Source organism: Cheilinus undulatus, linkage group 8, assembly GCF_018320785.1.
Source record: "Cheilinus undulatus linkage group 8, ASM1832078v1, whole genome shotgun sequence".
Lineage (NCBI taxonomy): Eukaryota > Metazoa > Chordata > Actinopteri > Labriformes > Labridae > Cheilinus > Cheilinus undulatus.
In genome coordinates this window covers 44,810,611-44,836,218 of record NC_054872.1, presented here as the reverse complement: position 1 = coordinate 44,836,218, position 25,608 = coordinate 44,810,611, and the positions used below count along the sequence as shown (strand labels likewise).

General features: G+C 38.4%; 1 protein-coding gene across 1 annotated transcript; it reads right to left on the bottom strand.

Moving 5' to 3' along the window:
* Positions 1-1,916: 1,916 nt before the first annotated feature.
* On the bottom strand, positions 1,917-25,597 carry LOC121513634 (retinoic acid receptor beta-like). The gene is made up of 8 exons (XM_041793511.1): positions 24,854-25,597; positions 18,012-18,166; positions 17,346-17,487; positions 12,302-12,468; positions 11,472-11,648; positions 8,421-8,625; positions 7,219-7,377; positions 1,917-3,699 (listed from the first exon to the last, which is right to left on the bottom strand). The coding sequence occupies exons 1-8, from the start codon at positions 25,014-25,016 to the stop codon at positions 3,566-3,568; spliced, it is 1,302 nt and encodes a 433-aa protein (XP_041649445.1). The 5' UTR covers positions 25,017-25,597; the 3' UTR covers positions 1,917-3,565.
* Between the last annotated feature and the right edge of the window lie 11 nt (positions 25,598-25,608).

Below are 25,608 nucleotides of genomic sequence, written 5' to 3'. Positions count from 1 at the left end.
TGAAGTTAACATTTTTGTGCAGAGTTCATGCATTGTGGGGAAACTTCAGCTTTAAAATGAATGAGCAAGATAAAGACTGCATATTTCCTGTACATCTTTAAAGTACAGGATAGCACAAAGAATAAAGCTCATTTTTTCATACATGTGGACTTTTCTTTACCACTTAACACAGCAACACTAAATGCAATACCAACCAAGGTGTACTTTGGTGTAATTACTCACAGGAGCCACAGGTGGCAGTATAAGTCTGGATTTAAAGAGAAGACACTTGAACTCAGTCTGGAAAAAAAACAAAAAAAAAAACAAAGCTGCCTTGTCACCTTAGATAAAACCAAAAATCCCCTCTTTTGGAAGAAACACAAAACAACACGATAAAATCCAGTACACAAGAATTTAATAGACCAACAAAACATATAAAATGTGATCTTTTCCAGGTTGAAACATTTGCAAAACTTGAAAAATTTCCAGATGATGGCACATTGAGAGTAGGCACGGGTTCTGTTGCATGTTGTTTTTAGGCACAGATGTTTGTCAGATTTTTTACATTTAATCCCATTTGATTTACAAACTATGAAAAAATGCTGCTAAATGTGGAGATTTGTTAAACAAACATTTTCTGATAATCTTTTTCTTTCTACTCTAAGTACAGAGAGATTTTCAAACAAAAGCATCTGTTAAAATTCGGCTGTTTTGCATTTATTGATCATTTTACATACAATCTCCTGCCACTATATTGAGTTTACAATCTGTTGCTCGGTTTGAACTTCAGCCCCTCATCTTAAACATTTCTTGATGACAAAATGAATCGGCTTCTGCCATGTAATTGGCTGATCAGACGTTTGCATTAATGAGCAGCTGAACAGGTGTACTTAAAAAGTGGTTGGTGATTGAATCTTTCACTTGTGCCTTTAAAACTGGATTTGTTCAACAGAATAAAAAACATTTTCAGAAAAAAAAACAGAATTTTTCAAAATTAGGTATCAAAAAGAACATAAAAATGGGATCAATAAAAAAAAAAAAACACTTTAAAGGACAATCACTCCTACCAACATGTGAGAATAAACCGTCTGGGGTTAAAACTTTCAGAATATGTGTCGAACAATAAAGTTGTGTTAGCTTAAGTACAATGTACAAACTCTCATAAAAGTACTTGTTACTGCAAACATTTAGTTAGATTTCCAGCTTAATGAATAAGTGTACTCCAGGAGGAGTTTTATTCTGAACCTAAATGAGTAATACCTGGTAGAGGCACAACACCTGTTGTTCTAAATTCCTGTAAAAATTGGCAAAGCTGTCTGATAAAACTCTCAGTCAGCTAAATATAAAGTTGGAGCTTAGCTTAGGACAAAGACTGCAAACGGAGAGAAACTGTAAGCATGGTTTTGTTTATCACAAGACCTGAATTCTAAATATTCGGATGTTCTTGTTGTATAATGAGCACTAAAAAGAGTGTAAAAATAGTGGTTTTAATAAATTGCTACACATGGTGCATGGAGTTTTTTTGAGGGGATAAACAGTGCATTTAGAAAGTATTCAGATTTTTGTTTTTCTAGTCTGATGCTACAATCATTTAAACTCATTTTTATTTTCATTTATCTACACTCAGCACCTCGTCATGACAAAGTGAAAACAGACTTTTATAAAATTAAAAAAATAAAAAACTGAAATATTTGATTAACATAAGTATTCATACTCTTTGCAGCAACACTATAAACTTAGCTCAGGTTCCTCCAATTTCTCTGGATCTTTGCTGAGATGTTTCTACACCTTGACTGGAGTCCACCTGTGCTAAATTAAATCGATTGGACATGATTTGGAAAGGCTCACACCTCTCCATAGAAGGCCTCACAGCTGACAATGCATATCAGAACAAAAACCAAGCCATGAGGTCAAAGGAACTGCCTGCAGGGCTCAGAGACAGGATTGTTGCAAGGCACAGATCTGGGGAAGGCTACAGAAAATCTGAAGTTTCCCAAGAGCACAGTGGCTGCCATAATTCTAACATGGAAGGAGGCTGGCACAACTAGGACTCTTCCACGAGCTGGTCATCCATGGAAACTGAGCAATTTGGGGAGAAGGGTCATAGTAAGAGAGGTGACTAAGAACATGGTGGTAACTCTGAGCTCCAGAGATTCTGTGTAGAGATGGGACAAAGATCCAGAAGGACAAAGCTGCAGCCCTGGATCGGTCTGAGCTTAATGGCAGAGTGGCTAGAAAGTATCTCCTCAGTGGAAATCAAATGAAAGCTTACTTGGTGTTTGCAAAAACCACCAGAAGGACTCTCAGGCTGTGAGAAACAAGACTCTCTGGTCTGATGAAGCCAAGATTGAACAGTTTGGCCTCAGTTCTAACAATATATCTAGAAGAAACCAGGCATTGTTCACCACCTGCGCAATACCATTCCCACAGTGAAGCATGGTGGTGGCAGCATCATGCTGCAGGGCTGTTTTTCAACAGCAGGGAAGTAGCTTAGGGACAACTCTGTCAGAGCCAGAGCCCTGACTTGAACCTGAAAAAGGCAGTCCATCCTACCTGACTGCACTTGAGAGGATTTGCAAAGATGGGCAGAAAACGACTTAAATCGACTGGAGCATCAGGCTTCAACATAACAAACTTATAAAGTGAAGGGGATCTGAATGTGCTGTATCAACAAAAACCTACATTATTAGCATTTTTGCACGTATATTTGGGTATCTGTAGTATGTACTGACACACAAAATATGAAACAAGTCAACCTAGTCCTTTGTTTTTCTTCCTCAGTTGTCTGAAAACACAAAATCTTAAGTCTATTTAGAATATGCTCCCCATGGCACCATTTTAACACCAACAAAAATGTGAAGAAAAGGAAACTAGCTCTCAAACAGGAGCCGGCTCCTGCTGGGGATTTCTCAAACTTAAAATAAGTGGTTTCAACACAGCTTATGTCTTCTTGTCTTCACTTTTTACTCTTTCTCTGTGAACTGATCTTTATAAGTGAGTTAACTTTTTCAGTGATGAACATTCACTTTTATGAAAAAACTTACATTTCCCTTTTGTAAATATAAATCTGCTTATTTCTCTAAATATGCTCCAACAGTTAGTTAAGCTTTCTTCTTTACATGTATGGAAATTAAACCTGTAAAAGGGAAAATACTAACTTTACTAAACTAAAGCTTAAGTTCTTGTTACTTCATGAGGTAAAAATTAATCCATGTGATATCTCATGCAAATATAAATACAGTAGAAACCTGAAACAGAGAGACTGGAGTGGTTATGAGGAGCCTGCGAGGAGGAAATTAAAAAAAGAATCAGTGATTGAAGCACCACATCTCTCTCTCTTTTCCCCTTTGAAGCAGAGCGTAACTCAGAATTAGCTCTTTTTTATCAGCTTAGTCATTAGTGTAACTGAATCTCTTCTTTATACACAGTGGTTTCTTTTCACTCCCGTTTATCCAACTGAAAAACTGAGGTAAGACACTGGAAACCTTCAGCATCATACTTGTAGTTGTTGTTAGTGATTTCTCCAGAAAGAAAAACTAGACTGAGTGTTCTTTGAGCAGTGTCAGAGAGAGACAGTCAGAGGGTTTCATGTGCTGTGAGGAGCATCTGAGTGTTTCTTCTGGTGTTTCTCCAGGTTCTGCAGATCCTCCAACATTTCCTCGATCAGAGGAGGCATCGAGCCGGGGATCTCCATTTTCAGAGTCACCACCCGCTCAGCTCCTGTGGGAACGACACGTGGTTTTAAAAAGCACATATTCTTCCATTTTAACAGCTTTATTCAACCGATTTATCTTTGTACTGAGACAAGACCTTCAGATCACTTTATGTACAGTCCCAATTTCAAAAAGTTGGGGTGCTGTGTAAAATATAAATTAAAACAGACTTTACAGATTTTTTTTACAACAGAACATAAACAACATGTCAGATGTTAAAAGTGACAGCATTTCATGCAATATTAATTTTTCAATTTTAGGGCAGCAACACATCTAAAAAAAAAAGTAGGGACATGGCCACTAAAGGCTGGAAAAGTAAGTGATACTAACGAAAAACAGCTAGAGGAGCATTTTGCATTTAATTAGGTTATTTAGTTGCAGGTCAGTAACATGACTTGGTATAACATGAGCATTTTAGAGAGAATAAGTCTTTGAAAAAGTCTTTCAGAACTAAAGAAGACAGAGTTTCACCAATCCGTAAAAAACTGCATCTAAAAATTGTGGAACAATATCAAACAAATGTAATTTACCATAAAACTGAGAAGACTTAAAACATCCTACCATACATACAGTAATACTATCAAAAGATTCAGAGATTCTGGATTTCTGAGCACAAGGGACAAGGCTGAAGGTGAATAATGGATGCTTGCGATCTTTGGGTGGTACTTTGTTAAAAACAAGCATAATTCTGTACTGGAAATCACTGCATGAACCAAGGAATACCTCCAGACATCATTTTCTGTCAACACAGCTCACCTTGCCATCCACAAATGCAAATTAAAGCTGTATCACACAGAGATGAAGCCATATTCAAGCACAATCCAGAAATGCCAGTGTCTTCTCCAGGCTGAAGCTCATTTAGAATGGAGTGGGGTGAAATGGAAAACTATTCCGTGGTCAGATCAATCAATTATTTTTGAAAGCCAGTGATGCTGATGCTGCAGACTAAGGGGAGAGGGACCATCCAGTTTGTTATGAGTGCACAGTTCAAAAACCTGCATCTCTGATAGTCTATAGCGTGGATAGCTTCCACATCTGGAGAGGCACTGTCAAAGCTGAAAAGTCTATAATTTATATATATATATATGTATATATATATATATATATATATATATATATATATATATATATATAGGTTTTAGGGCAAAATATGTTCCCAATTTCTCTTTCAGGGAAGTCCTTGAATTTTCCAGCAAGATAAAGCTAAACCACATACTGCACACATCACGACACCATGGCTTCACAGTCGATAAACTGGTCTGCCTGCAGTCCAGACCTTTCACCAACAGAAAACATCTGGAGCATTATAGCAGGAAAAATCCAGCAAAGAAGACCACAAATTGTTGAACAGCTAGAATCCAAAATAAGACGAGAATGGGACAATATTCCTCTCACAAAACTCCAGCAACTGGTCTCACTTCCCAGGGGTTAACAGACTGTTGTTAAAAGAAGAGGGGATGCTACACAATGGTAAACATGGCCATGTCCATACTTTTTTGAGACGCGTTGCTGTCATCAAATTCAGAATGAACTAATATTTTAATGAAACGTCTCGGTTTCAACATCTGACGTGTTCTGTATGTTCTATTGTGAATAAAATATGAGTTTATTGTATTTGAAAATCATTGCACTCATGTTTTTCTTTACATCTTACACAGCGCCCCAACTTTTTTGGTTTAACATTTGCATACTAACCATAAGAATAAATGTTGCATGGATTTTAGCTTTAATGCAAAAGCATTTGTTTTGATTCCCCTCATTTTATAAATCTATTGTATCAATAGGTTAAACAGAGGTCCTAAATGGGGTTTTCTTTAGTTTTGTGAGTGTGTACAAAAAGCTGTAATCAGATTTAACAGAGACATGATTTTCTAAAACCCTCTCTATCAGGGTTTTTTAGTATTTAATATCCTCCACCTCTCTCCACAGGTTTCATTCTAGGAGACATTTACTAAACAAGAGGATGACTATTCAGCCCTTTTTCTTTGATGCTGTTATCCCAAGATCATAAGTTCATTAGTCCTTATCTTAGGAAAACAAGATAATTAACCCCTTATCGCTACTAAAAGAGGGCTGTAATCTTGAGATAACCACATGATTGTTCCGGTCCTCTTATAGCTGATAATGTTTAACAGAGATCAGGAGTGCAATGCCAGCATGAAAGATGGAGTCTTGATAACTGAAACATCTGATTTAAGATGGTAATAAGAGCCCAAGCTGCAGTGACTGATCACAGTTATTATCGGCCTGGCTTTGTCAGCTATGACAGCATCATTTATCATCATTTAACCTCATAATGAACATGCATGTACATATGAGGACATTACATTTTGGCTTTTCTACAACCAAGCAATATATTATTTATTGCTATACGAATTTTTGAGACAAATTTTATTTGGAAATTTCTAGGCCTTTTCATGTCAATTTTGCAAATTTGTTATTTTAGGGGAATTTTTTCAATTTTGTTTTGAATTTTTGGGGGAATTAGCTTTGAGAGTTATTTGGGGTTTTTAATGGAAATTTGGGAAATTGGTAACTTTTTTGTCAATTTAACTGGGCTGGGAGGTGTGTGTGTGGTGGTGGTGGTGGTGGTGGTGGGGGGGGGGGGGGGGGCATTTGAAATGGTCAAGCATTTTTCATGAAAATTTTAGGGAATTTATTTGGATGTGCAAGGGAATTCATCATCATATTTTTGTGGAATTTGGAGAAATGTATTTGCAAATTTTCAGGAATATAACAATTTAAAGGAGGGGATCTCCTTGAACATGTTCAGGAGTTTGCAAGTGTTTTTTATAATTATTATCATTTTATTTGGAATCACACATAATAGACAATACAATGACTGGCAAAATAACCGCCAGCACAATATCTCTTTTATGTGTCTAACATAATTTTCAATCATATCGTAATGATATGAGGTAGATGAAACAATAGAGATAAAAAAGAAAATATAAACAAGAAGAAGAAGAAAAACAAAAAAAATTACAATTTGTAATCTTATTATACAGGAAAAAATCTTTTAATAAAAAAGGCCGCAATGAAAAGGTGATTCGTTCCATTACATATATTTTATAAACTGAATTGTACCAGTCTGCTATAGTTGGAGCTTTTGGCTTGAACCATTTTTTTTTTGTTTTTGCCTTCTGAGCAGCAGTACTCCATACTGCAAACAAGTATTTAGTTTTCTCATTTGTAGATGACGGTAAGATTACAACAAGAGTTGCTCCCAGTTAAAAGTAAATTTTGTCCCAAATATATCGATTAATATTTTATAGATATCACACCAGAACCTACTGACTTTGGGACAGGCCCAAAACAGATGAAAATTATTGGTTTCCTGGGAACCACAGTTCCTCCAACAGCTGGAAAAGCCTGAATGGCAATGTTTCTGTATGGGTGTGATAAAATATCTAATGATACTCTTCCATCACACACTATTAAATCTGTCATTATTTGTCCTCATGTGAGGGATCTCTCACATTTTCAACATGAATTTATAAATCTTTCTGTGCATGCCAGGCTCTACCTTTGGCGCTGATGCTGCGCAGGTCAGTGATCTTCATGAGGGCTTTGGGAAACATGAGTGGCATGCTGGGTCGTCGTTTTCGAGAGTAAATCTTCAGCGCCTCCAGCAGCGGCTCTTGCAGCACCTCCACCTTTGACGGCTCCTCCAGGTCCTGACGGTCTGTTCAGATAAATGGATGAACTTTTAATTTTTACATGTTGGAATAACTGCAAGTTCTTTCCGCCCTTTTATTGTGTCATTTTTTCCACCAAGGTTATGAAATTATGTAAAAATGTACTTGTAAAGAGTTAAGGTTGTCAAAATTCTCAATACTTGGATATTCACCACTACCACATGCTTTTGAATCATACAACCTCTTTTGTAATGATTGATAGAGTCGATAACCACCAAAACCTTGTGAAAACTATTTCTAAGGCAGGTTTAGAAGAAGGATGACCTGGACACCATACCGATGGTGTCCCATTTCCAATGCATGGGATATATTTCACATCCGTCTGGGCAACACCCCATAGATGGTGTTTGGGTAGGGCAGAACTTTTTAAACAAAAACTTGAAGGGTGATTGGGCAAATGTTGTGTCTGTCACATTCATTACAGGTCAATCAGAGTAGCATAATACGACAAAGCCCGTGTGCGCCAACCCAGGGAGTAAACTATATCACGAAAGCTTGATATCCACCTACCATCTTTGTTCACTATCAGTTGGGAGATAACACTTGCTAAAGATGGTCAGAGGAAGTGCAAAAACATCTTTCCATTGAAAAAACATTCAGAGTGGTTCTTTGCTCTCCTTTTGTTAAGAAATGTTGCCATGATAGCTGCATCCACACTAATCTCTTCACCTGTTACCATTGTTTATAGGTTTGCAGATCAAACCTTGGCTACCACATCTTTCTCCTTAAATGCTGCTGATTGGTTCAGTCATTCTCTGACGGGGAACAAGGGCATCAGCTTGAAGCTTTGTTAGAGTGATCTGCCTGATGGCAGACATGGCCAATCCATCATCTTTAAAAATTGCAAGCAAACTCCTGCACAACATCTAAATTCCACAATTACACTGGCAATGTTATGTGCAATTCAGACAGTGTGCTTGACTTTGTTGGCAATTTTTGTTAAAAACAATATATTATCATTCAATATTGAGTGCCTTGGACTCTAATTGTGCTATTGAAACAGGTATTGAACAGGTAGTTTCTTCAGTACCTCCAGATACAAGGCAGATGGCGCTGAGGAGTCCACTTTCTGTGTCGTCCATCTGCAGAGGAAGCAGCTGACCGGCAAATGTGAAGACCTGATCTGTCAGTGGTCCAAACCCGGCATTGTGGATCTGAGTGCGAGTCAGAGTCAACCCATCGGAGAAGGTCATAGTGTCCTGGTCCGGAGTGTAGCGTGTGCAAATCCTTAAAATCTGGATGAAAGATAACAGAGCAACGATATTGAGAACAGGTATTACAGCACCATACCAGTAAATGTTACATTTCAACTTTTAAACCAAATAAAATCAATGAAATTGTACATGGCACACAGAGTTACATAAGTTAATTTAAGTGCACAGTGCCAGGGTGGGAGTGACACAATTGCTCAAATGTCTCATCAGGGAAAACGTGAAATTACAACATAACAGAGTTGTTGATCGTAAGCGGCACTCCTCTGGTGCGTTCAGGGACAGATTAAGTGCTCACGCCCTGATGGCGATGACGAGAAACGAGCTTGGAGGAGGAGGAGCAGACAAAGGGAGGCTGAAGGAGAATAAAACCCTGACACACTGCTGGAGGGCTGTCAGTTTGTCTTTAAAGGTCAGCTGTCAGTGTGAGTTTCCATCCACTGGAGGTTAAAACTTAAAAGAGGCGGAGCTATGTGTGAACTTACACGTGAGATTATACTGTTTATGTAATTTAGTGGAAAAAAAAATCTTGGATGTGGGTGGGAGAAATTTAAACCATGCAGGGTTAACTAAGTTTCAAGCTTCTAGGACATTCCAGTTACAATATGACTCATTTGACAGGTTTCAAAGCCAGATAAATTCTCGATTGTTATAACAGGACGTGTCTTGTAATGCTGGCTGCTATGACAGAGCAACCTTGAGAGATATGCCTTGTTTATTGCTGCTATGGAAACACTGATGTTCGGTTAAGACTGCTGGATAAAAAAGAGCACACTTCTACAGCAAGGTACCATTCTGTTGCTGTAACTCATTCATGTTTTGTGCTGCTTACCTGGGATGGACCATGATTATTCTCTGCTGGTTCAGTCAGTCAAGCTCCCCCCTGTATCACAAAACTCCACACTTCCCCACGCTAGTAATACTGTTGCCCCACTAGGCATTTCCAGATCAAGTACTGATCCAATAGTGCTCTATTGGATTGAGATCTGTTGACTGTGTAGGCCAGTTGAGTACGGTGAACCCATGTTCAAGAAACCAGTTTGAGATGATTTGAGCTGTGTGACATGGTGCACTATCCTGCTGGAATTAGCCATCAGAAGATTGGTTTACTGTGGTCATAAAGGGATGGACATGGTCAGCAACAATACTCAGGAAGGCTGCGGCATATAAACAATGCTCAGTTTGTACTAAGGGGGCCAAAGTGTGCCAAGAAAATATCCCCCAAACCATTATACCACCAGCAGCCTGAACTGTTGATACAAGGCAGGATGGATCCATGCTTTCATGTTGTTTATGCTAAATTCTGACCCTACCATCTAAATTTTGCAGCTGAAATCAAGACTCATCAGACCAGGCAATGTTTTTTTAGTCCTCTCTTGTCCAATTTTGGTGAGCCTATGTGAACTGTAGTCTCAGTTTCCTGTTGCACCCGCTGTGGTCTTCTACTGCTGTACTCCATCAGCTTCAAGGTTAAACATGCTGTGCGTTCAGAGATGGTTTTCGTGCACATTGCATGGTTGTAATGAGTGGGTATTTGAGTTACTGTTGCCTTTCTATCCTCTCCAACCAGTCTAAAAATTCTCCTCTGACATCAACAAGGCAGTTTTGTCCACACAACTTGATGTTTTCCCTTTTGTCCGACCATTCTCTGTAAACCCTAGAGATGGTTGTGCTTGAAAATCTCAGGAGATCAGTAGTTTCTAATACCTAATGAAGTGGCCAGTGAGTGTATATGTTTTTGCCATTGGCTGCCTTGTATCATGTGCTGTACAGAACTTTATCATTTGTTTTTACATCACTGTTGACAGAGTCTGTTTGGATAATTCTATACCAGGTTGTAGGGGAAAGTTAGGAACATTAAATTGCTGATTGTTCTCTCTCACCTATAAATGCAGAAATGCATACATGCAGAGAGAGAAAGAGGGAGAGAGAGAGGAGACAGGCTGGTTTTAGCAGATCTCTGTGGTGCTTTTCCACACTTATTACAGCTTTTTTTCACTGAAAATCTGCATAGAGGTTTACTGGCAGTAAATCTTTTGCACACCATGATGACACATTTTTATTGTTCCGTGAATCACAAGCGTTACGAGTGTGGTCAGTTTCATCTTAACAGTAGCACATACGAGAGGAGAAGTCTCTGGACTGCAGCCATACGCTCTAGTGTGCAGAAAGGAAGGAGCATAAACAGAACTGTGCCAATGCAATTTAAACTCTGCATAGTTTTCTTATACCTGGCTATTTTGGTACAAATGTTAGTCTGCAGTGTGGCACATAGTCCTTTGAAATTTACTCACCAAATTAAACATTTACCCACATTTGGTGCTTGGCTGATGTCTGTCTCAGACCCTCGATTGAGTGTTTACTTGTGATAACTTTTGAGTTTGGCCCACAACAAAGCCAATTTAAAGAAATGTAACTGCAATGGAAATGCAACTCACACGTGTTTACATAGATGCTGTACCTAACAGTTCAGTACATTGAGAATTGTTGCATTCCTTGTATTTACTTAACAATAAACCAATGTTTTGGTTTGACTGATGAATTTCACATAATGAGGGAGAAAAGCTGTTGAAAGTGACCTTTCTGGTTCATGCTGCAGAAGCTAACCCCTATGGCCTCTTAGGAGGGCCATTATTAAAAGCTTTTCTCCTATAATTTATTACTGTTAGTATACTGTTAGTAAATACACTTTATGGACTGAATTTTTATTGGAAAAGCCTTTAATTCAAAAGACATAAGCAGTGGAGGTGATGGAGCTTAGCAGCATGTCTCTACTCATCATCTTATGTCATTGTTTTGACTGAGAGCCCCCTGGTGGCAGAACTGACATACTGTGCATTTACGGTATTCTTGCAAACACAGAGACATACCAGGATGTCCAGGCAGGCAGTTTTGAGCAGAGTGATCTGGTCAGCGATGGTTAGGCCGGTGAAACCAGGCACTCTTTTGGCAAACTCGACCACCTTGATGATGCACTTTGTGGCTAGCTCGCTGAACTTATCCCACAGGCCGAGGTCTAGCTGGATCCTGTGGTCAGAGCTTGAGTTCTGGATGGAGAAAAACAGAGAACATCTGTTAAAGATTGTTGCAAAAGAGAAGTTTGTGTGTCAGAGAAGGTTCAGGATTTTCACATTAAGGCAATCTTGTCATTAAGTTAACTTAAAATCATTTAGTACAAAAAACTACAATCCAAAATCTTACTACAAAAGATCAAGTTGTTTCAGACCAGTATGGCTTTGATTTTCTGTAAGACTTGAAAGGTTTTATGATTAATCTTAAATGAGGAAGAATTTGTTTCATATTAAACAGATAAGTTTTTTCCATCTGTACTTCCTTTTGTTTGCCATACTTCCAGGCATTGCTCACTTCTGCTGACTAATCAAACCACAAACACGTCATGTGGAAAATGTTTGTGTATTTTTAGAGAAGGCACTCCCAGGTACCTCCTCCATGTTGGATAATGATTATGTAACAATAAGAAGTTATTGCTTGCTGTCATGAAGGGATTTGCATCTATTTGTGTTTGTAAGGCAGGTATGTGCTTTGCAGCATGCCTCAGCAAAAAATCTAAGCAAAACTTTGATAAATGCTCTTTATAATTCAAAGCCTCAGTCCATTTTACCAGCCTAGCTTCATGCTTTTGAAGCATGCTTTCTCTCTACTAAAGTATTTTATCTGTCAGGTCGCTGTGCTGACTCACTGTGGTGTATTTTCCCAGCTGGCAGAGAGAGGGGAAGGTCTCCTGGTGCGCTGTGCAGATCTTCTCCACGATCAGTCCGAGCTCCGCCGTCAGCTCATATGTCTCCATGATAGTCATCTTCACTGCTTCCTTTTTCGCTTTTCGACCGTTTCTGTCATTTCTTACAGCTGAGGAGGAAGACAATATGAGCCACATGATGTTAAAGCAAACAAATAAAATCCTTCTGAGCTATCTGATAACTGAAAAGCCTTTGAATTAAATAAGTGTCTGATTAGATGTTTTTCTTCTAATATTTCTATCCTAACATTTCAATAAAGATGCATTGTTGGAAGTTAGACAGCAATTTTGTTTGTACAGCACTAAAAAGACATCAAAACAGGGCCATAAAATCATTAATCTTTAAAAATCATGATTCACCCCTATCACCCTGTATTTTGCAATTTGCCTATTTTGTATTTAAAACAATTTTTGTTTCATTTTTGATTTTTAGACGAAACTAAGGATGACTTACTTATGCTTATGGTCAAGTGCAAGACAGCTTTTTGGTCTGCTGAGACCAAAGTGGTGCTTCTTGGTCATCAGATAAGGTTGCTATTGCTATTTTTGGAGGTCATCAAACATTGCACATCACCACAAACACACCATCCCTACTGTGAAGCATGATGGTAGCAGCATCATGCTGTGGGGATGCTGCTCAACAGCTGGCCCTGGAAGGCTTGTAAAGATAGAGGTTAAAATGAATGTGGCAAAAATATGTAAAGTCCTAGAGGACACTTTTTCAGTCTGCTAGAGAACTACAACATGGTAGAAGATTTATTTATCAGCAAGACAATGACCTGAAGCATACAGTCACAGCTACACAGAAATGGTTTAAAGACAAGGTGAATGTTCTGGAGTGGCCGAGTCAAAGCCCAGACCTCAATCCAATAGAGAATTTGTAGCTGGACTTTAAAAGAGCTGTTCACACCTGATGCCCTTTGACACTCAAGTTTTTTGTAATTTTTTTTGTCAAAATGTCAAAATATATTGGCCATGATCCATTTATAAAATTATTAGAAGAGAAAAACATCTAAGATGGCGAAAAAAAACGTTTTAAAGGCACTGTGTATGTTTGATATGAGGTGCAGATGACTTTTGACGAGTCCACTGAGCTGAGTTTTTAAACTGAAATGTGACACTGAGTATCAGTGGTCAAAGGTGCTGCATTTTGGTTTAATTTGATGCACAATGCTGATGTGCTTTGAGCTATATTGCTCTGATGTAAGCCTATGTTTTTACATCAGTTGTCCATCCATCCATGCATCTTTGTCTGCTCATCCAAGGCCAGGTCGCGGTGGCAGCAGGCTAAACAAGTCAACTCTGACTTCTCTATCCCCTGAGACATTTTCCAGCTCCCCCTTGGGGATTCTGTTTTGTGCACTGTGTATTCTCTTATTGTACCTTTGTATTAATTGCTTGTGTTTCTTTTATCTCTTTGTAAAGCACTTTGTGACCTTGCTGTTCTTGAAAGGTGCAATATAAATAAACTTATTATTATTATTATTATCATTATTATTATTCTGAGGCATCCCCAGGCCAGATGAGATACTGTATATAATCCCTCCAGCGAGTCCTGGATCTACCCTTTGGGTCTCTTCCTGGTAAGACATGCCCAGAAGACCTTCCTGTTGTCTTCTGACACTATTTCCTGTGTCCTATCCTCTCTTTTCATTGGCTGTTGGCATCACTATTTGCAGCTGGGTTGGTAATCAGTTCATACTACTTGTTTGCGTCCAGATTGGCTCAAAAAAACTGAACCACGTTTGACTGACTGCAACTGAGGTCAGGTTGGGTCTGTTCCCCTCAGACACTGGCAGATTTTTGTGCCATTTAACCAAGCCGACTGCCCCCAACTAGCGCAGACTGGTGCGGACTTTGCCTAGCTGGGAATCATGGGTAAAATCTGACAAAAAAATCTTGTAGTGTGTTGTCAGCATTAATCAATATGCCTCCAAAAATTTAAGACTTCTCTCTGGTAAGAAAAAAAAACAGACTATTTGAGACTTTTTATGGCCTTGAATTTCAAATGTGCAGTTAAATACTATTTAAGATTTTTCAAGATTCTGCAGAAATCCTGCATCTAAGGAAGGAAAAGGGATTTTAAAATAGAGAAACATGGTTTAGATATTGATTATAAATACAAAGGCATGGCATTTTTGTTTTCTCTTTTTCAACCGGATGCAGATTCCCTTGAAGATGTAAACAGGATGTGTAAGATGCCAGGGGGAGTGACAAAGTGTTGGCATTTGACGACCAGTTGAAACATGTCACATATGCTGTGAAATGTTCTCCTAAAATAACTCTAAAGACACAACAGTGTGAAAGAAGAAACTGCAGCAGACTTACATAGGAGTCATGCCTTAGCTGTAAGCTAAAAAGAATGAAAAAGCAGGGTGAAAAGGGTTAGAAGCAGGGCATTCTACTGAGGAAACAAGTAGTGTTTCAAAGAATCTAAAAATGGCCTTTGAGAAGCTCTCTGTCAGCTCTTTCTGTGGTAGAAATAGTCCGTAGTAAAGAGCGCTGGCTGAGAGCTGTGTGGATTATCTGTTACAGCGGGGAGCACGTGAAGCCAGCAAACGCAGCCTAACCAGGTTAACCTTTCATAATCACTTTGGTAACCGTGTCAACACGTTCCTGCGCGTCCTACTGACTTGGCCGAGCCGGCTACACACATGTCAGCCGGGTTCAGTATTATGCAACACTGCTGTCCTTACTACAACCCTACACCTCCTCCTCCTGCACCTCCACCTCCTCTCTCTGGGTGCCCTACATCCAGTCGTCATTGTGTAAACACTCCTAGTGAGATCATATTACACCGGCCAGCGCGCAGTTACGTAGCACTCATCTGTCTGCTACATGTGACGTATTTATGTAATGCATATGCGTCTGAGAGTGGAGCAGCAACAATCAGACATGTGGATGGGTGGATCCATGGCTGCAGCCATATCACTGCCCTACAGATCGCTCCACATAACACTCACTGTTATTTAGGTCACTTCACTACTGGGTAACACAGAGTTAGACTTTGTTTCTGACGTACTGAAGAGGCGTTGCAGTACTGCTGGAGTTTCTGAGGCCTTCACACTGACTTTGTATGAACATGTAGAGTTTCAGTTTGCTTCTCTGAAGCTATTAGAGTTCAAATCTGTTTAAACTTGATAATGAATAACAAAACATTTTGAGGTAAAACGTCAAAAATACTTAAAATATTCTAAAATTAAGAGGAAAAGTCTGGGCAAAGAGGATGTTTTGTAAGTCTGAACATGTGTAACTGGGCGGTTACCAAGGTCAAAATTGTTTTGAGTTTTCATATGCTCTTATTTGTATTTCCTTTTGACTTTTCAGTTTCAGTTTAGTTTGAATGCCCTTTTGTTCTTTTAGTGTGATTTTATGTTGTGAAAATCCTTTTATTTGGCTTTAATTTGGTTTTTCTTAGTTTAAGAGTTAGGTTTTTAAAATAACATGGGATTTAGCGGGGGCAATATCCCCAAGGGCCAAGAAAAAAGTAAATATCACATGACTTAAGAACATACAGTACTTAACAAATTTATTAGACCACCCTAACCCTAACCAAAGTAAGGTTTATACCACAGCTGCCCTAAATTAACAGCATTGGTAATTACCAAAATCATTTTTTATGTTTCTGCAATGGTTACTACACCAATATGTAGAAGCTCTTTAACCCAAATTATATATATATATATATATAGTTTAAGATTTATTTATGGCCTTTTTGCCTTTATTTGATAAGACAGTGGATGGAGTTGGAAATAGGGGAGAGAGTGGGGAGAGGCATGCAGGAGATAGTGCCACGGGCCGGATTCGAGCCCGGGTCGCCTGCGTATATGGCATGCGCCTTGACCACTCGACTACCGGCCCGCCCCCAAATTATATTTTTAATGCTAAAATATAATTATTATTGTTATCCATGAATTTTCAAATTTATTGATTTCCAAAAAAAAGAAAAAAATAGTAAAGCACATTATTATTTCTTGATTAATATGTCAAATTATAGTTATTTATTTGCACTCCTGAACAGAAAAATGAGTTTTAGTGGTTGAATGTTATGCTTGATTAATTTCTGATTTCTCAGAGAAGCCCAGTGAGCCGGCTCAAATTTGGGTATAAAAAGGACAAGTCAGTTAGAAATTCCTCATTCCTGTTCAAAATGGTAAAATGTGGAGAGCTCACTGAAAATGAAAGAGTCCGGATTAAAGCACTTCATGATGCTGGATGGTCTCTGAGACTAATATGACAGGTGGTCTAATAAATTTGTTAAGCACTATACATTAAGGAACAGTATTTATAAACTGCTGGACTATTTGTCCATGCAGTCTTTCACCAAGTGTAGAACCTTTAGCATCACCGGATGACTGAGCATTTCATACCCAAGCATGGTACTATCACCTGTTACTTATTAACCTACTATTGCTGAAATGTTCCTGCTGTTTTTTAGATAATTTGCAAAACTTTTTTGCCCCTGTCACAGCTTTTTTGAATGTGTTGTAGGAATCAAATTAAGAGTGAGTATTTCCAGAAAATGTAAGAAGTTTAACAGCTTGAACACTGAATATCTTAGCTTCATGCTGTATTCAACTGATTACAGGTCCCAACTTTTTCAAAATTGAGGTGCATATATTTAAAAACCCTATCTTCTAGGAAAAGGGGTTTTACATAGATATCACTCATATTGAAGACCAGTCAGTGTCCTTGCTTCTTTTGTCTATAATTGCCTTTTTTAAACCTTTGCTTTATGATTCACTCCTGTTACACGCTGTGCAAAAACGTACAATAAACCTCAGTAGATTATTCATATGTATGACTTCGGCCTCTTACATGTTTCTCTGTCTGACTTCGAAATCTGCTTAACAATATGGCATCCATTATCTTAAGTTGAACCTATGCTTTAGGGTGTCATAACATCAGTAAATGTGCCTACACCCACAGCACAAGTCCTTTTAATGCATAACAGGGAGTCACAGAGGATATAGGATTAAAAACTTACACTCCTTTGACATTCCTACAGCGAAACACCTCTGCAGGCGACAGTACTGACACCGGTTCCTTGTAATCTTGTTGATGATACAGTTTCTGTCACGGTGGCAGGTGTACACCATGTTTTTCTGCACACTGCGGCGGAAGAAGCCCTGCAGAGAGGAAGTATTAATAATTTAAGTTGCCTGAGAATAAAAATAATCCTGACTATATTTGTTCTCTGTCTTGTTTGTGTTCTATAACACAGCTTCTCCTTGTCTGTGTATTTATTTATTTCATTATTACCAGTATGCATGTGTGAACAATACATAAGAATGTATATCTGTGTGTCTGCATTATCTGTGTAGATAAGTGACAAGGGGAGTTCACATGTCTTTTGTTGTCAGGTTGTTTCACTAAATTTGATATCGACCAAAAATCTTGTCAGGACAAAGTCCAGGCCATGTTTTTTGTCTCAGAGCAAATACAGCAATCAGTAACTCAAAACTCCCTATCTGCATGATTATAATAAACATATTCATGCTTTTACATTGCTTTTGTCAAGAAAACCACAACTGCTAGCATACTGACACACATAAACAACATAGCTGCTCCTATAAAATGTGTACTGGCCTTTACTGGAGCATAACAGAAGTGTTTTTGTGTTTGTGTTGTCAGGAAGTGGACCACGGGTTACCTTGCAGCCCTCGCAGGCGCTGACACCGTAGTGGTAGCCTGAGGACTTGTCTTGACACACAAAACAGGGCTTGTAAGTGCGAGGAGGCGGCGGTGGGGAGGGGGGGCTGGCGAATAGATCGTCTGAGCTCGAGGTTGAACTCTGGCTTCCCACTGCTGTAAAACACATGAGATAAAATCACACAATTACTGTTTATTTACATTAAAAAATGATTAAATTTGTACTTTTAAATCACAACCTTGATTACAAAAAAGTTGGGGCACCATGTAAAATGTGAATCAAAACACAATGCAATGATTTGCAAATCTCATAAACCCAAATTTTATTCTGAATAGAACAAAAACAATACATCAGGTGTTGAAACTGAGGCATTTTACCACTTCAATGAAAACTATTAGCTCATTTTTAATTTGATTGCAGCAACACATCTAAAAATGTAGGGACAGGGCCACGCTTAACAGTCCTTTTATGATGTGCCAAATATTTTCTGTTGGAGAAAGGTCTAGAGTGCAGGGAGGCTAGTTGAGCACCCAGACTCTTTTACTGTGAAGCCATGCTGTTGTGGTGGATGTGGTATGTGGTTTAGCATTGTCTTGCTAAAAAAATGCAATGCCTTCCCTGAAAGAGGCACTAATGCAACCACATGCCATCATAGATGAAGGCTTTTCAACTGTGTACTGATAACAAGCTGGATGCTCCCTCTCTTCTTAAGTCCTCAGGACATGGTCTGGTCTCAGTCTATTTTAAATGAGCGTTGGCCCACAGAAGATGGCGGCATTTCTGAATTGTGTTCACATGTGGCTTCTTTTATGCTTGATATAGCTTTAACTTACATTTGTGGATGGAATGGAAAACTGTGTTGAAAGACTATGGTTTCTGGAAGTGTTCCTGAGTCCATGCAGTGATTTCCAGTATAGAATAATGCCTGAGTTTAATGCTATGTTTCTGGATGGGCCCAAAGATCATCCACTATTGACCTTCAACGTTGTCCCTTTTTACATAAGATTTTTCCAGATTCTCTGAATCTTCAGATGATATTATGTGATGTAGATGGTGGGATATTTAAAATATTTTCAATTTTGTATTAAGGAACATTTTTCCAAAAATTGTTCCACAATTTGTAGATGCAGTTATTTGTTGACTGGTTAGCCTCTGCTAATCTTTACTTCTGAGAGACTTCCATTCTCTATAAATGCTCCTTTTATACCCAGTCATGTTGCTAAATCGCCAATTAGTCTAATTAATTGCAAAATGCTCCTGCAGCTGTTTTTCATTTGCACCACTCACTTTTCCAGCCTTTTGTTGCCCCGTCCCTACTTTTTGAGATGTGTCGCTCCCATCAAATTCAAAATGAGCAAATACTTTTCACGATCTTGTAAAATGTCTGTTTCAACATCTGATATGCTGTTTATATTCTACTGTGATTAACGTAGGAGTTTATTGGATTTGTAAATCATTGCCCTCTGTTTTAATTTACATTTTACATGGCGCCCAAACTTTTTACCTCCACCAAGGAGGTCATGTGATCGGGTGGGTTTGTTAATTTGGATGGATTTCGAGAAATTTTCAGGAAATGTCAGAAATGGCATAAGGAAGAACTGATTAGATTTTGGGACTGATCTGGATCACCGTCTGGATCCAGGATTTTTTAAAAGGATTCTGTACGATTGGGAGATAGGGCTTATGGTGGAGGTCTGCACTGATACCACTTTACACCAGGAGATGGCGGACATGAGTAACTTCAATCCCAGCAGCATTTTGGGTGTGTTTCTATTCAAAGTTTTGGAGTTTATAGACTGAAATATGCATGCCCAGTCGAAGAGACGAGTCGGAGTTTAACAGAGAGAAAGACAGCAAATTGTGGTGAGTACACTCACAATGCTGGGAGGAACAGAGAAATATTCACCCTCTGCCATGACTTCCAGTCGTCTGGTGAGATCATGGGTGCATCTGTTGGCACCCATAGTGAAGCCAATGCTTTGCCTCACTCTGTTGCCACCCCACTGGGGAGGGAGTTATTGGCAAATGCCGTGGTGGGGGGCACATGGGGACAGATCCAGGGATTGTTTAAAAGGATTCTTCACTATTGGGAAATAGGGCTAATGGCGGAGGTCTACGCTCTCTGAATGCTTTTCTAGTTCGGAATTGGGGTTGTATTGTCCACCGACTGTGAAACTGCCCTGCCTTTTTTAGGGGCCTTTAATTATTTTCAAAGAAAACCAGTGCACAGCAAAGAAATGCAGGACATGCACCCCTCCAGTTCCGTCCACTCCTATGAACATTGCAAATGTTATCTGTTCAGTTTGGACCGTGTGCAGGAGTTAACCTACAATCTTTAATAGCTAAAGACAATAAATTGTCCAATACTGGGTGTTTCAGTCCATTCAGGTGTCTTTGTTCAAATACATAGTGGGAGAGCAACTGTGTCTGTATTCGTAAGCATGCCAAAGGACAGTGGGACATTATGTCAACACATAAATGCTGCAAAAGTAGTTTAGAAAAATCTTCACCTTGGATGGACTTTTCCAGAAAGGTATTTTTCTGTGACCCCAAAATTAAGTATGTTTGTGTGAAATACACAAAAAGCCCTCCATTTTCAAAAATGCCCACCTACTTGTGGACCAGGCCTCACTATGTTTGCGATATCAGGATGAGAAAAATGATGTCTGTGAGTATCTCTGTTCTATGTATTTAATGTATAATTTAATCCTTTATAATAAATATACAGCAGCTGGACCTTTTGTAGCACAGCTTCAACCTCCATTTTTCCAGTTGAGTGTATCAATTCACTCCGTTAATAACAACAGTGACCCCTCCCACTCTTTAACCACTTCTCAGAGGAGAACCACTGCAGTCTGTGGGGCTCGCTCAGCCTCCCCGCCGGCTCTCTGTTCACCTCCACTGCTGACAGAAAACGAAGAAAGACATTTTGAAAAAGGGACAAAACGAGAAAAATTGCTCATCTACATCCCCTTGAACCCGTGGCCTCCGGTTGAACCTGGAATTAGCGGGTCACACGAGGACACCACCACCCCCATCAGCCGACGAGCTGGAGCTCTCTCCCAACACAAAACAATGCAGGAGCATGCCACAAGCCCAGCTGACTGATGAGAGGGAGGGAAGAGAAACAGAAAGTGTGTGTGGTGGGGCGCTGTAAGTGATTAGGATGGGGGAGAGTGGGGAGGAGGTGGACCCCCTCCCAATTAAGGTGGTGTTATTTGATGTATAGACAATGCATTGAATGTGACCGCTTAAGGTTATTTTTGGGTATCCTGACAAAAACAAAGACAACCCTGGCTCCTGTTTTGAATCAACATAATCCTCCTTAAAGCCATTCAAAATAAGAGTTTTGATTTACTATCTGATTTTTCTGTTCAATTTACGCCCTTAAGTTAAAATGAATGCTTGCCATTTCTAATGGCCCACAATATCACATTATTTTCCCTTAAATCAAAGGATATTTGAGTAACTTTCACATAGAATATATAAAGAGAATTATATAGTCCTTTTAAAAAGCTGGAAATTGAACAATTTTTGAAAATTTTTTGTTTTAAAATTTGCCAGAAATACTAAGAGATTCTCTGAAATAGATGCCAATTTTATTGTTTCTATGGATTTTATGAGCAAACTATCAAAATTCAGAGTTATTCCTTATTTCAATCAAATAATTGGTGCTTACAGTTGCCTCCTGTAACTCTATGAAACGACCTTTTTTTTTTTTAATTTTGAGCTTTTAAAATGTAAGAATAAATCTCCAATTAAAAAAAAACACTTAAATCAGGGTACTATTACTCTCTGGCTTAAAATTCTGTTTCCAGGAGTTAAAAAAATGCATTTGAATAAGATTAATATTGCAAATGTCAAGTAGGAGAAAAATCTAAGACGCATGTTTAAGCAAGTACTGTGCAAAAGCATAGAGAAGCTTTGTTTTTTCCTTCATGCGTTATGGAATTTTAGAGGAAAATACTGCACTTTTTGCATTCTTCTGACATCCGTATTCACAAATAATTACTTAAAATCTTTCTGGCTTATAATTCTTTAAATAAAACATTTGGCAAAATCATCCTACATTTCTGTTCTTCTGCTTTAAATGCAGGATTCTGCAATGGGAGTATTTTACCTTTGTTTTACTTTTCCTAAAGCATCTCTTCCTCCAACACTGGCAGCAGTCTGGCTCTTCCTTGACCTCCTAAACTGGTGACCGTCCGGTGAACCCACAGTAACCCCAAACTGACCGGCCCTGCCTGCCTCGTCCCAAACACAGACCAACACAACACCATGAGGAAGATCTCTGCAGCTAAGACACAGAGCCGGGCTTTCTGTAGCTCTCTTCTCTAAAGCTCTATACACTGATATAACAACTTTCTAAGTGTGTTAAAGTACAGAATTTAAGGTCCAGGTTCTTTTTTAAATATAATTAATGTGCCTGACATCTACATTAAGGAAACCCAGATCTTGTTTTAGCACCACTATTTAAATTCTCCTTAAATAAATGATTGTGTTAAGAACTACAGATGCATGATATCAGATTTTTGCCAATATCTGATATGCTGACATTTATAAATTCATTTCCCAAATACCAATATTGATGCCGGTATATTAATACTGTTTAAACCTAAAACTTTAGCCCTTAAATTTCACTTGAAAATTCAAGGAAAGAGGATAAACAAAAAAAAAAAAAAGACTTCAACTGGCATGGGTCTGTTAGTCCTGCCTAAAACTCTACAGTTATTACTATATACATTCGATATTTACAGTTGACACAAACCGATATTTATGACACATCGGTTGTAAATATTGGCAGAAATTTTCATATCTGCTTTTACAGATAGTTAACTTTTAAAGTTAACATCTGACTGTATCATTATCATGCTGATAATGTTGTGTATCCTATTAAGAGAGGAACACACAGTACTGCTCTGCAGCATTTAAAGCTCAAAGGAAATAAAAAAGGGGGTAGTGTTTTCCAAAATGGGGTCCACTTTTAGGACAAAAGAGAACTAGTAGCATATTTGTACTTTATTTAATTAAAACCTAATTTAACTAGTTTTTAGTTATATCAATGCACCAGCATTTGTTTAATTGTGCCTACGTGAATGATAGCTAATATATACTATTTTGTGCATATCTTTTGGTGGCCTTTACGATGCTCACAAGGACTGATCAAATGTTTATGTACTGTTCATGAATGTGAAATGGTTACTTGCTTCCGCCCTTAAGGGTAAGGTTTTCCACACGTAAAGAAAATACACTTAAATTCCCAGCAAAGGTACACCACCTTCATTCAAACGTCGACATAAACTTTCAAATTGCACCTTGTCCTGGTATTTTTAATACAGAATTTAACATTTCCCACATTCTTGGACCAGACTACTTGTTGGCCATTGTCTCTAAGATTAAACCATTGGCCTATATTTGTTTTTCACCTATTTCTTTTGACTGTATTCATGCTGTTGGATGTTTTTATTTCCTCTGTTTTATGTTTCATTCATTCGCTTAATTTTCTTATTTTTCTTTATGTTAACTTGTGATCTGACTCTATATTTGATGCAGTCCCTCTGAAAAATGTTCATATAACGGCTTGCTTGTTTCATGGAAAGATTCAAATTAAAGGTGATGCTTTCCACTCATAAATAAAAGAAACTTCAATTTCCAGTAAATATTTCACTGGCTACATACAGCATAAAATTTAGAAATGCATTAGGTCTTGCAAGTTTTCATACTAGATTTAAGATTTACTGCCTCGTTTCTGAACAAATCCACGCTCGTGTCAGACATTATTTTTAAGATGGAACCAATGGCCTTTATTTATTTATTTTTTTACTTTTTTTTTCTTTTTACCATATTCATGCTGTTTGATGATTTATTTCCTGTATTTTATATTTCATTCATACACATATTGCCCCCCCCCCCCTTTTCATTAGCTTCAGTGTCATGTGCCTGGTTGTTTGTGAGCTAAAATATAAACGTAAACTTCTGATCTGACTTCATATAATCTCATATAAGCTAATCTCTTATATGATGCATTTATCATCTTAATTTGTATATTTCTCCATCAGTCACTTATTTGAATCCCTTGCACTGACCTCGAATCATTTACATCTGGGTGCTTTCATTATTACTTGTAAAGCTATCTTATTTTGCAAAACATTGAATGTTAAATTTTCTCTGTTTATTTTTTAATTCAATCACTTATTATTATTTTTTTCCTTTGCTTTAACTTTATTATCCTGTGCCTGAGTTATTTGTGAGTTAAAATATAAAAGTTAACTTCTGATCAGACTTAAATTTGATGCAGTCCTTCTATAAAATGTTCATGTAGCCTCTTATATGATGCATTTATCGTCTTTATTTGTAAATTTCCCCATCACTTACTCATTTGAATTCCTTGCCCTGGCCTCAAAATATTTACATCTGGGTGATTTCATTATCAGTTAGTTGTAAAGCTATCTTTTCCCGGCAAAAGTGTGCCATGCAAAGAAATTCTGAGTGATTTGCTACATTTCAAGCATATACAGTAGCATATGAGTGTTTTTTTTTAATCAGGGCAATTAATATTAGCAAAAAACATTAGGGATGCAGGCATTTTTTTTGTTTAGGTTTCATGCAAGTTATGACCATCAAGTTATTACATTAAATCTTTGTTGCAAATATATTCATTTTTGTGAAAGGTGGAGGGATGAAAATGCGTGGTTTCACATTTCATGAAACATAATTCAACATAACTGATTTCTGTGTGCATAATAAAGTGATATTTTCATAATGGAGGCCAAAGACACGATGCCACAAATGGACTCAAATATCTCTCATTCAAATTTTAACCAAACATCAGTTTCACCTACACTGTGAGCACCGGTGCTGCTGCCAATCCGCCTCCATCAGCTCGGGAAAGAAGTCTGCCAAATCCTCGTCCTGCTCCTGCATCATGCAAGCAGGGCTGGATGTGGTGTACAAGTCCATGATTTCTCCCGGACCGAAAGCTTGAAATTCCAGATAGTCGAACATGATTCAGCTTTGAGATTTTGTCCGCATGGAAAAGCCCTCACAGCAGGGCGGGTTTTCTCTGATTGCAGGTTGTACTATTTAGTTTAAGCAGGAAAACATGCCTGTAATACATTTGAAGGAGGCGTGTACGATCAAGAAACAGACCTATTTTCACTGCAAACGCTCAGAAATTGTTTGCATGTTGACACGCAGCAGACTACAGTCCGCCAGCAGTGAGACAGCGGTTAAACACATCCAAATCTGGAAGCTGTTTAGCATAACAAAGTTTGTCTTTTCTTCTTCTTCTTCTTCTTATCTCTTCTTTATTGACGAATGCCTCAACTCAACCTGCTTCATACTAGTTATGTCAGAGCGAGCGATGGTGTTACCTAATGTATGCGAGTGAACTCTCCGTGAACCTCCTCTGCTGCTGCCCTCCCAATGACCCAGCCGCCGTCTGACATCACCAGCAGCGGTGGAAACAGTCAGAGCAAGTCCTTCAATCAAGGAAAAGTCTAATATCGAAGTGGATACGTTAAAAACTCACGCTAAATCGAATTAACATAAAAAGAATAATCAGTCAACGAGAGAACAGCACATTTCCCTCGGTACT

Coding starts and splice junctions, on each gene's coding strand:
- LOC121513634 (XM_041793511.1), bottom strand. CDS start 25,016: ATGTTCGACTATCTGGAATTTCAAGCTTTCGGTCCGGGAGAAATCATG. Junction 8,626..11,471: donor CTGCCTGCCTGGACATCCTG/GTATGTCTCTGT, acceptor TCTTTCATCCAG/ATTTTAAGGATTTGCACACG. Junction 3,700..7,218: donor GCGCAGCATCAGCGCCAAAG/GTAGAGCCTGGC, acceptor TCGTTCCCACAG/GAGCTGAGCGGGTGGTGACT.